At 40.2% G+C, this 18,035-nt stretch overlaps 1 protein-coding gene across 1 annotated transcript; it reads right to left on the reverse strand.

The window, feature by feature from the left end:
- Positions 1-2,852: 2,852 nt before the first annotated feature.
- PIGT (phosphatidylinositol glycan anchor biosynthesis class T) lies at positions 2,853-17,003 on the reverse strand. Its single transcript, XM_070941708.1, has 12 exons — positions 16,820-17,003; positions 14,770-14,947; positions 12,833-12,960; positions 11,912-12,012; positions 11,576-11,662; positions 10,392-10,479; positions 10,208-10,305; positions 8,558-8,723; positions 7,863-8,063; positions 6,102-6,267; positions 5,922-6,005; positions 2,853-4,304 (listed from the first exon to the last, which is right to left on the reverse strand). Exons 1-12 carry the CDS (start codon positions 17,001-17,003, stop codon positions 4,052-4,054), a joined length of 1,734 nt encoding a protein of 577 aa, XP_070797809.1. The 3' UTR covers positions 2,853-4,051.
- Between the last annotated feature and the right edge of the window lie 1,032 nt (positions 17,004-18,035).

Consider the following 18,035-nt stretch of genomic DNA (forward strand, 5'->3'; position numbering starts at 1 on the left):
GTAGGACCTTCAACTGTCGTTTGGGTCGTCTACCCCGGCGCCTTTTTTTTTCTTACAGCGCTCGCGATTCGAGCCTGGATGGATAGCCTTCGGCTTTTCGCACGAGCTTTTCATACCACTTTTTCTTTTCTGCTACAGAAATCGCCGAGCTGTTGTTCCCAAGAATCGAGGGGTGTTCCGAGCAGGCATTGTCGTAGACAACCCCACCGTCCTTGATCTGACGAGGCGAAAAGGTCCTTTCCGTTTAGGCTGGAAGCAGAAGATGCATTATAAATACTGTGCAGTCTGCAGGGAAGAGGAGGAGGAGGAGGAGGAGGGAAGCTGGATGGAAAGTACGGACTGGAATGCGACAGACAACGGACTTCGAAGGCGAAGTGATATGTGTGTGTGTGGGGGGGGGGGCTGCGCTATTGTGATGACGAAGGTGAAGCTGGTTCTCCCCGCTCTTCTTCCGTGCCTCGTTCAGTGGCGGCCACGGAAACGCTCTCCTCCGCAATACGGTAAAGGGGGGTCATTTCCCTGGAAAGGTGAGGGGCTCCATGCTGTCTGGAGCTACGGCCACAACTTGAAGTGGAAAGGGAGCAAACCCAGAATTTCAATAAGGAGAAATTTTCGGACAGTGAAAACAATCAACCCATTGAACAGAAGTTGCCTTCAGAAGCTGTGGAAGCTTTCAAGAAGAGACTGGACTGCCATCTGTCAGAAATGGTGTAGGCAGAGTCTCCTGCTTGGGCGGGGGATGGGGGGGTTGGACTAGATGACCTACAAGGTCCCTTCCAACTCTTGTTATTCAGAATCTAAGCGGTGAGGAGACCCACACTTCGTATGAGTTACTTTGCAGGCAGAAAGATAGCAGATCAGGGGAAAACTACTCTTACTTATTATGGTCTTCGGATAAATATTTTTATTTGCAGAAGCTTTGGATTTTTTTCAGAGATACTGAAAAATATCTTTGTGACATTTAATTGGGGACCTGAAATTGATGCGGGAGTCTATGAACTTTGCCCGTTGGCTGTAGTGGAGAGAAAGCAATACCAATCGCTTTGTTTAAACGGACATTTGATTGTTAATGGCTGCTTCGTACGTTTGGTTTATTGTTGGTTTTTTAAATTTTTTTTTTATTGTAATGGAGTTTGAGACCCCTTATGTTTAGTACGTGGAATGGCTTTTAATGAGACTGCTAGGCTGAAAGACTGTTTTTGTATTTACTTATCAAATAAACGTGTGCATGCTTATGAGTTTTATCTTGTCTTTACAGATACTCTCCCTCGCCACCCACAGAAATCGGAGAGTGCTTAGTAGTACTTTATTTAAGCTTGAGAATCTGGTGAAAGCATTTGAGTTAGATGGGAACTGCGAAAAAGAAAGTCACTGATACAATGATATCATTGTGGCATATTGAAATTCGGTGAATTTATGTAGCTCTAAAGATGGCCCTTGTATGATTTGCCTACCCAGCTTTGAGACTCTGCGTTGTGATTTGCAAATTGTATAGCTTGCTCATTACTTAGGTACAAATTTTTGTGCAGTTATACCTCTTTCATAAGACTTTTTTAAAAAAAATTGTACTATATTTCAAATACTAGGGAAGGAATAATATCTGGGTTTATTTCATTGCATTAAATAGCTAAACAAATGCCATTTTCAAATATTAATTGAATAGAAAGACAAAGGCATATTTAAACAAAATGGCCAGAAAGTATATATTATAAAGTTCAAATACGTTAATCTCTCTCAATATTCTGTTGCAGATACTACCTTCTGGTGGTATGTAATAGCAATAGCACTTACACTTAAATCCTGCTTAAAGTGTTTTACAGCACTCTAAGTGGTTTACAAAATCAGCATATTGCCAACAATCTGGGTCCCCAACAATTTTACCAAGCTTGGAAGCTAAGTCAACCTTGAGTCGGCCCTGTTCATATAATTATCTTAATAGTTTTCAAATGTTTTTGACTCTTAATGACCACCTAACATTTAGGGAACTAGTGAAAAAGAATGTCCCCTTGCATAGAGCGAGCCAGTCAAAGTCATAAATTCAATAACCTGAACTCCAATGCGGTAGCAATAGGATCAGCAAATAGAATAAGTTAATGTTCCAGTGAATTACCTTTTGTAACAAGGTGATAGCAAAATGGTGTTAAATATGTAAATTCATGTGGTTAGATTATAGAACATACAAAGTAGATCCATTGCTGATAATAGTAATGAACTTTCTTTGAAACTCATCAAGAGCAGGCCGTGGCTAGCAATTTGCCTTTCAGGTATAGATTAAGTTATTTTGGAGAGAATAAAAAAAAATCTGAATGCAATGTGGCTTTGAACAGAGATTTAATTTTTTTTCTGGACCAAAGGTCACATTTCAACTTTACAATATTTATTTGTAGATTTAATTCAGATGGCTATCCAAGCAGAATTGCAGCTCTGGGCAGCTAATATCTGCTTAAACAGCAAACAGGATCAAACAAAGCAACCTAAAAGCCCATTGTCTCTGAGGCAGGTCATGTATCTTGCCTAATCATCCCTTAAAGAAACACCCAAGTGGAAGTGCTTCACAAAATGCTGGCAAGATGTAGGCCATCTGGATCACAGGTGTATGCTGTTCCACAGGGAAGGCACCATGGCAGAGATGGTGTGTCTTGGTCCCATCAAATGATGTTGCTTAATAGAAGGGACCTGGAGCATGCCCACTTTGTTGGATCATGTGAGAAAGTCTCCCAGATCTGGGAGGCCTTAGAACCCATAGCACTCAGATTTAGTGTGAGCTTCTTCCTCTCTACAAGACCCCTCAGCTTCTGGACATCAACAATGAACAATATTTAACTCAGAGTTCAATAAAAATGAGACAGTGCGCTGTTTTGGGTGTTGCATCTTTAATCAGAATCGTTTTAGCTATTCACAAACTTTATCGCCACTGTACATACTTGTAGCTTTCTTTGCAATACTGCAAAAAGTGCTTTCCACTGCTTTTCTCTAGAATGCTTTTTCAACTTCTCAGTCTAATTTACAGACTAGGTATTCCCTGGCAGTCTCTCATCCAAGTACTATCCAAGTCCGATTCTCCTTAGCTTTTTGCCATCAACCAAAATAACAGTATCTTTCAGATTGGATTGGTGGACATAGGATAAAAACTGGTAAGTTTTCTAACCTATCCTTTGACCAATTTCCTTATCTTGCATGGATTTCTATGCGTTTGCTCAGGTGAAAAGTTTTGCTTGGCTATCAGGCAGTATGGTACATGGAAGACTGATTAAAATGATCTCTATGAAGACCTTAATACCACTTGTCAATTATATATTGAAACCTTTTTAAAGAGTTGTTTGCATACAAACAGCGTTCATTTCCCAATTTAGATTATCATCTTAATCTAAATCCTGGGTATCACTAGTCCAGCACCATGGTTTGTTCTGTTTTAGAGTATTCTTTGTCCAGGTCGCTCATGCTCTTAAATCACAAACTGTTATGGAGGTTTCTAGAAGCTGCATTCTCCAGTGATAACTGCATCGGTGTGCTTTGAATTGTTTTTTCCTCTAAAATAGCAATTTGCCAAAATTTAATATGTATGCAGAATGCCCTCAAGCACAAATCTATATAAATATTCTCTCTTACGTCCACCAACACAGTGTTGATGCATTGCTCTCAAAAAATTCTGCCTTCAATTAAGTTGCACATGGCAATTAAAAGGTGCAAGCTCAGTATGTATACAGGGCAATTGAAGTAAATTAGCTAATGAGATAAGAGTGGTTCTACTTTACCAAAACCAAGGAGATAAAAATTCAAGAGCAATTCTGGCTTATTTGAAGTTGTCTTTCCAGATAATGTAAACATCTTCAAGAGAGTAAGTTTATCTCCTGGGCATTTTTATTTACAGTCCTGAGATCAGCAATGAAGGAAGCTATCCAACAACCATGAAAAACAATCCGTAACAAGAAAATAAATTAAGTCTTGCAAAAGGTACCCTGCTTCAACCATCTACCTTCTCACAAGTTGGCCCTTCATTTCTTGGCTGGAGAGTTCCTAAAGCTTTCAGAAGTACATGCACCAACTGTCCTCAGAGAGGTGGTACACCTCTTATTTTACGAATTATGTTTGCCAGGCGCTTGGCTAGGCCTCCCTTCTTAGGTTCTTCCACATGGAACGTTCTGGTCAGAAGATTGTAAAAGGAGCCATAGCACACAGCTACCACAGTGCAAGTCAGGCAGATCACATTATATGGCATGCTAAAATCTGGTGTTGGCAGATTCACCAGGAGAGGTTCAGTGTAGAGACGTACAAAGTAGCTGGAGCCATCAAAGGAAGGAAATCTGGGAAATTAAAAAAATCAGCAGAAGCTTAAAATCAGAGTTTAAGATACAAGTATTTTTGAGTCAAGCCCAACTTCTGGTGACCAATGCAATTTTCTTTGCAGATTATAGATAGATAACCCATCTGATCCTCCAACATGTATTTCAACTTTGCTATCCTGGAATCCAGTAGTCCTGGAAATCACAGGTGATCCTCCAGCCATGACCTAACCCGGTATGATCCCATAACTTCTGAAATCTGCTATGGTGAAGTAGACAGCGCCACTGGCTGAGGAAGATTAAAGATATGTAACTTTTTTCTGTCCTAGCTGTATCCAGTGCTTTAACATGCACAAACTACCATAAATATTTAGGGTGAGGCTTCATTCAGGAATTGGACATTTACTTCATATGGTATTAGTGTTCAAATAGGATTACACATATGAATACAACATATTTTGGGCATAACATTCCCACTTATATTAAGATAATGACTCCTGCAAGTATTATCTTGCTTCAGCAGCAAAGAAAATACTCAAGTGACAGATCACATGCACTGTTGCATGCAGAAGGCTTCCAAATTCAAGTGCTGGTGATCCCAGTTAGAATACCAGGCAATGGGGGGCGGGGGGGGAGGAAATCTGTGTTTAAGAAACTGCACAATGTTGCTGTCAGCCTTATCCAATCTGAAACCCTCCATAAAAGTAGTTTTTGACTTACGATGACAATTGGAACTGCAATTTCCATTGCTAAGCAATGCAGTTGTAAACCATGGCTGCAATGCTTACAAATGACAATCTCTGCAGTCATAGTTGCCGTCATTGGAAGTCACAATCATAGGGCTGGAAGGGACCTTTGGAGGTCTTCTAGTCCAAACCCCAAATCCTTATTCCTTCCTAGACAAATGGTTATCCAATCTTTTCTTGAAAACCTTCAGCAATGGATCAGCCACAACTTCAGGAGGCAAGCTGTTCTACTGATTAATTTTTTCCACTATCAGGAAATTTCTCCTTAATTCCAGGTTAGATCTTCCTCTGATAAGCTTCCATCCATTGCTTCTTCTATCCTCAGGTGCTATGGAGAATAAATTGACTCCCCTCTTCCGTAGGACACCCCTTCAAATATTTGAAGATGGCTAAGCCTTCTCTTTGTTAGGCTAGACATACCTGGTTCCCTTAGCCATTCACCGCACCGTTTAGCCTCCGCATGATGTTTGTTGCTTTTCTCTTACCATCTTTGTTGCTCTTCTCTGCACTCTTTCTAGGATCTCAGCATCTCTTTTGTGTCATGGTGACACGAAATGGGCACAGTATTCCAAGTGTGGCCTTATTAGTGCAGAATAGAGTGGTACTATTCACTTCTTGTGATCATAATCAGAAGGTTGCAAGGTTTTGTTGTTATAACCAATCTCAATAAAAGTAGTTTTAGCCTTCCTGGTCTGGTCTACCCAATGGAGCTGGCAAGAACAGGCAATAAATATTTTGGGGAGAATGGAACAGATAATGACTAAATGCCCAAACAATGAAAACTGGTGTAAGCAGCTTCCCATGTTCAATAGCACTACATAAAGCAGCAATGTCAACTCTACACATTTCCCACTTTCGACCCTCCTTCATTTGCCAAGGTTTAGGGACTTACAGTGAAGCAAAAAGTGGTTTTATATCTTCATCTTCCTCTTTTATGGCAATGGTGCTTGGCACTAGGGCACTTAAGACAGATGGGCTAAAAACCAGAGAAAAAGAAAATTAAGGTTATAAGCCCCTTCAGGAAAAGCAGTTAAGGATTCAAAGGGATGGAGCACAGACTGTCCCCGCTTACCTCACATAAAAGCCGTGGTTGGGGTCAGGTGTGTATTCGGTCCACTTGAGCAAGGCTCTCTCAAACTGGATGTTGATCTTGGTGACTGAATTTGCTGGTAACTGAATCAACATTTCCAGGAGATGGGGATGCTTTCGGTCCTGTGCTGGCTGATAATGTATATAACCTAATACCAGAGAAATACAATCAGCATTTCAGATAAACAAAATCCTTCCTTGAGGCTCATATAAATATATTGACAAATGTTCTTGCTTAGGCCCAGATGATCTCAACACTTCTTCAGAGCAGATCACAATGCTCCACTTTAATCCTTTGGAACACAATCAGAATCTTTGGGATTCTGATTAAACATCTTAATTTATTTGTGAAAAAAAAAAAATCCAGTATAGGACTGTACTGGCTGGCTAAAAAGCCAAACAGACTACAGTAGGGCTTATTTCCAAAGTAACAGGTAATTTATTTTTATTTTTAATCCTTTAAAAAAATGATGTGTTAATAGTCCTAAGAAAATGTATAAAGATATTGATGAAATCAATACAAAAACAATCACATTATATAGCAAATTACTGTAGTTGCCAAAATGGATATCCTCTATTGCAGGGGGTCTCCAACCTTGGCAACTTTAAGACTTGTGTCACTCAGTTACATATTGCCACTTTAATGCTGCATTGCAGATGCTGTCAAGATTCTGAATTAATGCCTGAATGCTGTGATCTGGATCAAATGAAAGTAGCTTGGATTAAATCTAACAAGATGGAGTTGCTTGTCATCAAAAGCTATCAGTACAATCCAGGAACATTTATCCTGCAAATAATGCTGAGTGGAGGAACTGGTTTATGAGCTGGGGGCTTCTTGTTTAAACAGCGAAAGTTGTAATCAGGGAAGCCCTTCAGCTCATGCATCACCTTCAACCGTGCCAGGACAGTTACCTGTAGCTGGTACAAGTTATATCTGGAACAAAATGTGCCGGCCACATTTTAATAAAATAACCCTGTCAGAACACCAATACTTGTCTATTAGGGCAATTAAATTATTGGACATTTATATATTAGTTATATGTCGAGCTGATATCTGGCTCGACACTGAGGTTTTTAATAACTGTACATTGTATTTTGGTTTTTTCTATATGTAACTTTGTTGTACATCTTCCCATTTCTTCATTGAGATAGGCCATAAATGTTGTAAATGAATAACTTTGCCTCTAATCTTGCTATGAGGCTTCCTGCCTGTACAGCAGTTTTGATACAATTGGAATAAATAAATTTACACACCCTAATTCTTTGTTCTGGGCTTATAAATCAGAAATTTATGGCTAGATGCAAATAAATATGTAATGGAATAGTTACATGCACAGATTGCTAAACGGGGGCTTAGAAAGTAAAACCCAAATAATGGCTCTGCATATTACTTTCTTTGCTCCATTGATAGCTTTTGTTTATATGAATCAGAATAATTATGCCAGAGATTCTCTTTGAAACAATATAGAACCGTGATTTAAACAAGTGTGGATTTCAAGTCCAGAGCTCGCAATCAGCTGTATAAACTAAGATTTCCAACATTCTGAAAATTGTAACAATCAGCCCTAAAGGCGGATGGTAATCTTGGGCAATTCCCTAGATCTAAGTACCAATGGATACAAATTAGTTGTGGAGCAAAGAAAAAACTAAGCAACAATTCTGCATTTCCACTGTTCTCTTTCAAAGGATTTTTTTTTCTAAAAAGAGAAGGATTAGAAGAAGCATGGGAGAATTTCTATCTTACTTGGTTTATTTTCCTTTCCTTTCGTAATAATGGTCAAGGTATGAATGTAGAGCCGTAGGTACCAGGGCACAGTCTCTAGCAGAAGCACAGGGAAAGCTCGATACGGATGTGTGTTATACACAAGAGTGCTGATTTCTCCTGTCTGGAGACCATAACCACTCACATAGCGCTGAGCATGGAGCACCGGTCCTGCCAAGCCCACTGAAGGAAAACAAATTAGACGAGTTAGAAACTCAGCTTTAGCACCTGTATGAAATGAAATACACCTAAAGCAATACCTCAGAAGAAAAACTCAATTTCTTTACTTACATAGGATTTCCCCATTGTTTACCTATTGAGAGCAAGAACTATTGTTTCCTACTTTTTTAATGTGACCAAATCACTGCTTGATGATTTAGACACTTTTTAATGAGAGGACAATAAACAACTTCTCTGAATTTCTAGAGTTTTTGTACTCTCTCTTTAAAGAAATTTCTCCTGGATGGTTGGGAATACTACCGGATTTTGTACTGCTGTCCCACTTCAAAATAAACAATATTTTGAAATGCCCATGGATAAAATTCAGCTCTAAAGTATTAGGCCATGGGAGCGTGTGAGGACTAATTAAGTATTAGTCCTAATTAATAGATTTAACTGACAGAGTGCAATGGTCTCCTTTATGCTATTAAAATAGCCAAGAATCACTGATCACTCACAATTATCCTGAGGCCGTTTCCATTTCAATAGCACATTGAGGTTGCGAGATGTGTTGAAGAGTGTTGGATTCAGAAGGTCATAGACTGCATAAGTTCTCCTGTCTCCCTGGACTGATGCTTCATAGACAGATAAAGGAGTTGGGGAAACATCCAGGAACTCTTGCGCCTGAGAATATAAGCACACTCATTTGCTTTGTGCCAATATATGACATCCTCATCATACCACAGCTAGCAAAAACATGCTCAACACCTCCTTCCTTGTGTGCATTCCAGAGCAACTTCTTATGTTTATAAAGGCAACTAGAGACAAGTTGTTGAGGCAGCCTCTCTGTGTATTCAGTATCACAACTTCCCAAGTTCTCCAATTCATTGAAAATTCTATCACTGAAACTGCTCTTCTAAGCAGCACATGGAAATATGACAGCTGAAAGGCAAACACGGTAAGTCACAGGTACTCTTTCTATGCACTGAATGTGTGTATCCATTATAATAATAATTCTTCAATAGAGCGTGTAATAACCATTTCAAAAGTCAATTAAAACATCAGAATGTGTAATGAAACCTGTAATTATAAATCTTTACATATAAAATTACAGCAGCATGTTCACCTAGTTAAAAAAAAACCAATTTAGATCCACTAAAGCAGTAAAACCAAGTAAGATACCTTCACCAAGTAAGGCACTTCCTACACACTACCAAAACTACAAAAAAAATCTACAAAAAGTAAAAATGACAGTACAATATTTTTTTTTACATGACACTGCCTTCACCAACAATCAGATTTTACTATTATAAGTATAAAGCATTTCAACTGCAAAAAGCTAAATTCCTTGAGCACACCTGATACCCACTCAAGTCCATTTACATGGGGAGCTTCCATCAGGATTTTTTCACCCAACTAGAGGTCAGTCTACAGCCCTTTTCAGGGGATGGTTACACTATGGAAATACTGATAAAGCTGGGAATCTTGTACTGAAGAGGGTAACCTTTTGCATCGCTGCCCCAGCCATTATTTTGATGCAGATACTGCAGATCACATTACTGAAATTTGTACGTGCTAATCGTTCCCAACTCTAGGGGGCAGTGCTCATCTCCGTTTCAAAGCCGAAGAGCCAGTGCTGTCCAAAGATGTCTGTGTGGTCATGTGACTGGCATGACTAAACGCCAAAGGCACACGGAACACTGTTACCTTCCCACTAAAGGTGGTACCTATTTTTCTACTTGCATTTTTTACATGCTTTTGAACTGCTAGGTTGGCAGAAGCTGGGACAAGTAATGGGAACTCACCCTATTTCGCGGCACTAGGGATTTTAGCCACTGAGCCACCACATCCCTTAGATTTTACCTAATTTTTAAATTTTAATTAATTTTTAATTTAATTTAAATTTAATTTGATTTTTACTTTTAATTATTTTAATTATTTAATTTAATTTTAATTATTTTAGATAATTACATTTTACTTAAAGGAACCACTCAAAAGTCTAGAAAGTCTTAACAAAACAAGTCCTGTTCTCTCCAGTGGCATTGACCTGATCCCTCCCAATTCCTGGTCTTTTTTTTGTCTTATTCAGATAAAAAAAACAACAGTGCCCAGCTTATTAACATTACATCTATATTCAAACATGGTTGACAAAAAAAAAAAAAAGTTACCTGGGTTTTGCTGGAAATATCAACATAAACCTTGCTTTGAGATGCCAGAGGACAGGCTTCAGTGAGGGTACGAGAGAAAATTTTTAAGAGTGACCAGTCTGAAGAGAGAATGACACAAGATCAAATAAAGAGATGAATCCGGGCCAGCAATGTATATCAATGCAGAGACAGTAGCCTGAATTACCTTTCTTTCCTTGGGCACTGGCAAAACTATCAAAGACAACAGTGAGAATCTGCCTGAGTTCCCAAGATAAGCTCAGACAAGATTTGTCCTGAAAGAAAAAGGCAAAGGGAGAAAAAACACCCACATTTTAAAAAGCCAGCATGTTAAAGACTATAATAATCTGAAAATTCTTCCCAAAATTTCTAGAGTAATCTGCCCCAAGAATTGTAAATATGCTAGCAAAACAAATTTTATACATGGAAAACCCTAAGACATATAAATAAGATCTCATATCCAACATAAAGATATACAGGGATAACTTTCTTCTTTTGGTTCTTAAGAGCCCCAATATAACTGCTTGGAACTTTTTGCTAAACTTGCTCATTGCCAGTTTTAATTTTTCAGAACCAGTCTTTTATTCAGCCTGGATTTAAATGGGGGCATATATTACTTGGTGGTATTTTTGCCTGTTAGAAAACAGTCACCATCATGCAGCCAGTGCTTTACTCCTGATATCTGTGCATTCCAACATCTAATAAAACTCTTATAAACACACCACCAAAACAAATAAGAAAATAAGAAAACCCAACTTAATAGCTGAGGCAAAACATTGGATCACTGAGTCAGTCAATGTATGGCATTGATAATGTTACCTAGGCAGGTAATGAAATGTTTGCAAGCAGACAACCAAGCTCAGAGAACTCCAAGGGCTCCTCAGTCAACGAAGTTGATGGTGGAAGATTTAGGTCAGATAAAAGCAAGTATCTTCTGAATCTAGCTCATAGTAAATCCCATAATATAACTGGAGGATGCAAATATAGCAATGACCATCAACTTGGAAATTTAAAAGGGAATTGCCATATAATTTTGTGGATGTTAGGCTAATCAGTCATTTCTGCTTATGAGGGTTATATTCTACCTCAGGTGTTAGAGGAAATTGCCACTAAATACCAATTGCTGTGGATCACAGTCAAAGTGTTGTACTTGTGATTTTCAAAGATATCAGATTGATCATGGTAGTAACAGAGTGTCAAAGTAGTTAAACATCTGGACTGATTTATCCATTTTTTAAAATTTAATTTTTAAGAGGTCCACCTTCAACTATATTAGGAAGTAAGATTATAGATTCAGCATTATCAGTCTTGGGCATTCTGTCCTCCTCAACTCTTTCAGCAAACAGATGAACCAAACATCCAAAAACCCACCCTGCAGATGGGACGGATGTGCACAGCCTGGGAGTGGTAACTGCTATGGAACAGTCGCTCAGCCTTCAGCAGAACAGCCAGGCCAGCCTGGAAAATAAAAAGAAGCCTTTTTTTCTGCAGAATCCAAAAGTAGTTTAGGAACTATGCAACTACTGTATGTACATATGATAGTATGGTACAATTCCAAGTTACACATACCCATCAAAGAAGAGACAAAACCCCTGAAGCGATTGTTGCAGATATCCAAATAATATTTACAAGAGTGAAAGAATTCCAGGGGTCAAAGGACATGCTGCTGCTTTAAGACTCAACTACTGCAGCTAACACACGTCTCACCTTTGAGCTGCAAGGCAACAGCTTCTTCCAGGGTGTGAGATTTTCAGTGCATACAACTTCACGGGGCAAGACAGCGTATCGTAGGAAACGATGATCTGTTACTGAACGAGGGAGCCAAAGATTAGAACCTTCCCAAACTTGGATTTTGCTAGGGATTATGGGAATTAAAAGTCCAGCACACTCAGAAGTCCCAAGCAGGGAACACCTGGGTGAGAAGGTTTACAGACATATGCCTATCCCCTGTAAATATAGATGATTCCAAGGGTATACCGAAGAAATCTGCACCTTGACTATTATTTAAATCTAGTCATCCTTTAGCCTCTTCCTTTTTTATTATTTCTGTAAATGACATTATCCCACATATAATAGCATACAGTATATGGGTTATTATGTTGTTGATGGACTGGATTTCTTGTACTTCTTGTATTCCTCAGATCAGTCCTGGGGAATTGAGGGGATGCAGAGAGAAAAGAAGAGAAACTACTGTTGAACAAGCAATATCTGTTTGTAAAATGCTTGAGAACCATGGAAATGCCTCAACTACGGTAACTCAATCAAGAACTCTTCCTAAGGAGGCTGAATAGTAATTTCAGTGAGGTTTGCAAAAGCTGTTAAAACCCCTTTTGTTCCTTGTGGCTTTCTAATAATTATTAGCTCCATTCTTTTTTCTTTCTTTCTTTTTGGCTGCATGTCATTTTAAATTAAAGAATGTCAGCAATTGTAAATTGCCAGAATTACAATACCTTTAATGATTTTTTTCCAATTATCCAAGAACCCAGATTTTTTAAATAGCACTTTTCAATAAACTATTTTTATGTTACTCTTAAATTTTAATTGACTTTGGAGAACACCCATAAAATTTGTTTTATAAGACCCTTTACATCTATAAGTAATAAATATGATGAATAAATATAAACTCACCATTCACCAGTCCCAGGGGTTTGAAGGATGCAGTTGGGATGATTGTGTTGGTAGAATCAATGAAGTTCAAAGAGGCACAGAATATTCCTGAGAGGATGTTACTAAGATCATTCCAAGCTTTGTCAACACTACAAAAAGAAAATATAGTAAGCATGGTAATATGCTTGTGAAGGAGTTATCTGAAATTTAAAAAAATGTACTTGTTAAAACATTTAAAGCAATTTCATCTTTAAATTGTTAAGTTGTGTTTACAGATTTACGCCTCATTTTAATGCAATTTTTGTGGCAGAGAATTCCAGTATCTAAAATTTGAAAAATATGCATCAGAAGCTTGGGCGTTGTTACCTAGAAACAAAGCAAGCAGTAACAGTCACAATAGTAATATACCATTGAAAACTAGTCATGTTCACAATCTCTGACTGGATTTACCCTAAACCAGAGGTCAAAGGCTTTTAAAAAAATGTTTTGGCTAGTGAGCATACCTGAAACTTTCAGAATGTATTGCAAGTACTCCATCTGTTGGTGCTTAGAGATGTCAACATACATGTGTAGTAGTCACATATAACTAGTCATTCAAGATCAGTTCCAAAGTACATTGCCACATTAATGTCCATGGGCCCGTTACAAATGGTATCTTTCTCCAAGCACCAAGTTTTACCCTAGATTTGATTTTTGTTCTGAGGGCAATAGTCTGTGGATGGAAGAGCCACAGGTGACTTCTTTTTTAAGGGATGATCACTATTTGGTTAAATGTATCCACTGAGAGATACAGGGCTGATTGTAAAAGCCACCCATGGCAGCTTCTGGATCTACAAATTTGCTTACAGGTCACCTACTGTGGCATCAACAAAACTTTTGATTGAGGGTTTGATGGTGGACTGGAATGTCACACCATCTCAACCCATAGGCTGTTTCACTCCTTGTGACCTCTGCCTATTCATCAAGGTTGTAGGTCTGCTTGGTCTACCAAGGAGTTACAGGCAATGAAGGAGGCAGGGAAATGCCTGGAGTATGAGTAGTGGAAATACAAAACCAAGTATGAGCAGATTTCCGCTTAGAGGATATTGCATTATGTTTGCCTTATAACATAGGGTGGTGAATAAGAGTTTCCTTATTCTTTCTCCCTCACTGCACCTGCAGAAAAGAGAGCTGTTCCTGGGACTGCAGAATCAGCCAAGGCCTTCTACAGGGTTGCCATGCCCTCAGCAGCCAACTATAACAACTGATTTTTCTCACCCATATGTACAAGTAGATCAAAGACACCATTAGTGAAAAAAGCAGAAAAGATACCAGCACATGATACCACTGCTAAACTATAAACCATCATTTATAAACCTGTAACAAGCCCTCCTCCAATGATGGATTCATACAACATGATAAGCCAAAAGAACCCCAAACTGATTATGGTTTAATATATGTGCAATTCATGCTCACATATGATGGATATGAATAATGGACGATCAGATCAAGCCTTTCCCAGCTCTCTGGAATGTATTACATTATATTTTCCACCATCCTCTGTACATATGGTCAAACTGACAGAAGCCAATCAGACATACCTATAAATGGTGAGAAAGAACTAACATGGCCCTTCTGGAGGCTCCCATTGACTGAAGACTTATGGAAATCGCAATTTCCGTACCAGCCTTTAAATAAATAACCAAATACAAGTAACCAAGCAAAAAAGGAAGGCTGAGGTCACTTTTATATAGTTGCTCTTAATTGTCACAGCTCATGTAGGGTAAGTGGCTAAAGCTTTAGGTCAGGATCCATAAAGCCCAGGTTCAGTAACTCACTAGATTTACTGAAGTTTTCTTTTAGCCCAACCTACTTCACAGGCTTTCTATTGAGAAAAAAAAATCAGTTGGAGGAGTTCTACCCAGGATATAAGCAAATCAAATAAATACATAAACGAATGGAGACTGTGACCTACTTACTCTGAGACAGTGTCCTGGAACCAGACCCAAAGTTCTGCACCTGCAGGAGCTTGCAAGTAGGGCTGTCCCCAGCTCCGTGTCCGCCAGAAGCCCTGAGTGAGGGAGAGGTGTAACTCGCGCACTGAATATTTGGAAATAAGCTGGCCCAGAGCCTTAGGGAACAGCCGATAATGGGAGACTGGGAGAAAATGGAGACGGAATGGGAAAGCAAAGTGAGAATAGTATCCCTTCTCTCCCACGCCTATCTGCCCCACCTTTTATCTGTCCCTCCACAAATGTCTATGGAGATTCTCAGTCACCCAGTTGTCCCAAAAGGTGCTTTTTTCAGAAGGCAACTGGATTTTGGGGGGGGGGGGGGGTTCCTTGAAGATGTCTCGCTTCTCATCCAAAAACCAAAGAAGCATCCTGGATGAGCAGCAAAACATCTTCAAGAAAAACAAAGAAAGTCCAGTTGCCTTTTGAAAAAAAGCATCTTTGGGCTCAGTGGCTAAGACGCTGAGCTTTTTGATCGAAAGGACGGCAGTTCAGCAGTTCGAATCCCTAGTGCCGCATAACGGGGTGAGCTCCTGTTACTTGTCCCAACTTCTGCCAACCTAGCAGTCCGAAAGCACGTAAAAAAATGCAAGTAGAAAATTAGGGATCACCTTTGGTGGGAAGGTAATAGTGTTCTGTGCACCTTTGGCGTTTGGTCATGCTGGCCACATGACCATGGAGACATCTTCAGACAGTGCTGCCTCTTCAGCTTTGAAACAGAGATGAGCACCACCCCCTAGAGTTGGGAACGACTAGGGGAACCTTTACCTTTACCTTATCCTCCAGTTAAAGCAATGGCTGCTATTACTTAGACTATTAAATAGATTCACCCCTAGCCTCTTCTGTCATCCGGCATCCTTCAGACTGGTTGCAACCACACACTCCAGAAACCCACACTCCAAACCTAAAGGGTGGGAAAGGTGCCCAGCTGGAGGAGAAGGCACTTTTTTTTAGGTAGAAGCCACCAGCTACAACAGGAAGTCAACCTACTGCGGGAAACAGGAAGCCTGTCGGCTGTTTCAAACTTTACAATAATCACAGGGATCAATTAAAAACCCTCGTTTTTTTTTTTATTTTTTTTTGTTTTTTTTTTAATTTGATTTATATGCCGCCCTTCTCCGGAGACTCAGGGCGGCTTACAGTGCGTTAAGCAATAGCCTTCATACTTTTGTATATTTATACAAAGTCAGCTTATTGCCCCCACAAACTGGGTCCTCATTTAACCTACCTTAGAAAGGATGGAAGGCTGAGTCAACCTTGAGCCTTGGAGAGATTCGAACCAGCAGTAAATTGCAGGCAGCTGTGTTAATAACAGGGTGCTTTAAACCACTGTAGTACCAAGGCTCTTTTTTTTTTTTTTTTTTTCGTCCCAAGCAGCCAGGCTTACAAGACCACCATTTCCAATATTTTATTTTTTTAATAAAAATATCAAATCAATGTGTGAACAGGGTGGCACCTGGGCGCCCTACATTTCCAGTACAAACAAAAACTGATCAGATTAAACATTATTACTAAAATATTTTAATATTTTAAAATACTCTTCCAATATTTTATTTTTTTCCCCAGGTTTTTTTTTTATTTTTTTATATAAAAATGTCAAATCAATGTGTGAACAGGGTGGCACCTGGGCGCCCTACATTTCCAGTACAAACAAAAACTGATCAGATTAAACATTATTACTGCATTATTTTAATATTTTAAAATACTCTTCCAATATTTTAAACGGGAGCGAGCGCATCAAGTTTCCGAGGATTTCGAGAGCGGGGGAATCCGGAGGGCATCATCGAGGCTTTTTCTTACAAAACCCCTTTTCGAAAGAAGCCACCACAGGCGAAGCTGGTCCCTGATCCTACAAACGAGGATTCCCAAAGGGCAGGAAAACTACACATCGGGTGCCCAGAATGCACAGACCTACCCAGGTGCGCGCAGCCACCTGCCCTGTCGCCGCCTCCACCACCCCCCTTCCCCCCCAAGGCTCTGCTAGCATCCCGAGTCTCCGCGGCAGGTCCTCCCTTACCGCCGCCACGCTGCAGGTCCGAGTCCCAGCGGGTGCGGAATTGGAACGTGGCAGCCACATCGCCGGAAGGCAGCGGACTCAGCACCAGCTCTTCTCGCAGGGAGTCCCGAGGGGGCTGGGCGGCGCTCTCCGCCGACCCCGAGGCCCAAAGCAGGAGGCCCAGCAGCGAAACGGCCACCTCCATTCTCGCCGCGCCAAGGAAGACGAAGCTCCGCCTCTCCCCGGCTCTAGTTGGTCAACAGAGTGCCGGCGAGCCTCGGAAACTCCGCCCCCCCTTTCTCCCTGAAGCCAATAGGAACTCTCCTTGCGATAACGTAGAGACAAGATTATAGAGCGACGTGTCTCTTTTGTTTTTTTCCGATATTCCGAGTCCGCAGAGGAGAGGATAAGTCTCAAATGCTCTAAATCAGGGATCTCCAACCTTGGCAACTTAAAAGGCTGGCGGACTTCAACTCCCAGAATTCCCCAGCCAGCTTTGCTGGGAAAGGGAAGCTTTGCTGGCTGGGGAATTCTGGGAGTTGAAGTCCTCCAAACTTAAAGTTGCCAGGGTTGGAGACCCCTGCAAACCCGTGTTTCTTAACTTCCCACTTTTAAAAATTACAGAGGACCCCAAAAGAGTTTTTGTTTTGTATGGGTTACCTTTATCAATATTCACCATATTAAAAAACAAAAAGGATGCACTTGTAGAATATTTATTTATCGAATTATTTAAAAAATAATAGTATTAAATCCATGGGATATTAAGATAAGTAATACAGTGTTTTCCCGAAAATAAGACCCTGTCTTATATATTTTTTTAACCCCGAAATAAGCACTTATTATTTTCGGGGAGGTCTTATTATTTTGGGGCGTGTGGAGGAAACCAGAGGAAATAGCGAGGACCGGCTGCGCATGCGTTTAAATATTTTCAGGGAGGGCTTATTTTAGTGCATGCGCTCAAAAGCCCGATTGGCCTTATTATCAGGGCATGTCTTATTTTAGGGGAAACAGGGTATATTTTTCAGCTCCATGGCTTAGGACCCAGGTATTTATGAGACCGCCTTCTGCCACCGATAGCCTCCCACCGACCAGTACGCTCCCACAGAGAGGGTCTCCTCAGGGGGAGAGCCTTCTCTGTGGGGGCACCTACCCTCTGGAATGAGCTGCCCCCGGAGATACGGCGGATCCCAGATCTTCGCACCTTTCACCGTTCCCTAAAGACGTTTTTATTCCAGGA

This window comes from Pituophis catenifer, unplaced genomic scaffold (assembly GCF_029215685.1).
Source record: "Pituophis catenifer annectens isolate HBS135680 unplaced genomic scaffold, rPitCat1.0.hap2 SCAF_3, whole genome shotgun sequence".
Classification (NCBI taxonomy): domain Eukaryota; kingdom Metazoa; phylum Chordata; class Lepidosauria; order Squamata; family Colubridae; genus Pituophis; species Pituophis catenifer.

Excerpts from the sequence above, each read along its gene's own strand:
- PIGT (XM_070941708.1), bottom strand. The coding sequence starts at position 17,003 with ATGGAGGTGGCCGTTTCGCTGCTGGGCCTCCTGCTTTGGGCCTCGGGG. Across the intron at positions 10,480-11,575 it reads ACATCCGTCCCATCTGCAGG|GACAAATCTTGTCTGAGCTT; the intron begins GTGGGTTTTTGG and ends TTTTTCTTTCAG. Across the intron at positions 8,724-10,207 it reads ATATTTCCAGCAAAACCCAG|GCGCAAGAGTTCCTGGATGT; the intron begins GTAACTTTTTTT and ends TTATATTCTCAG.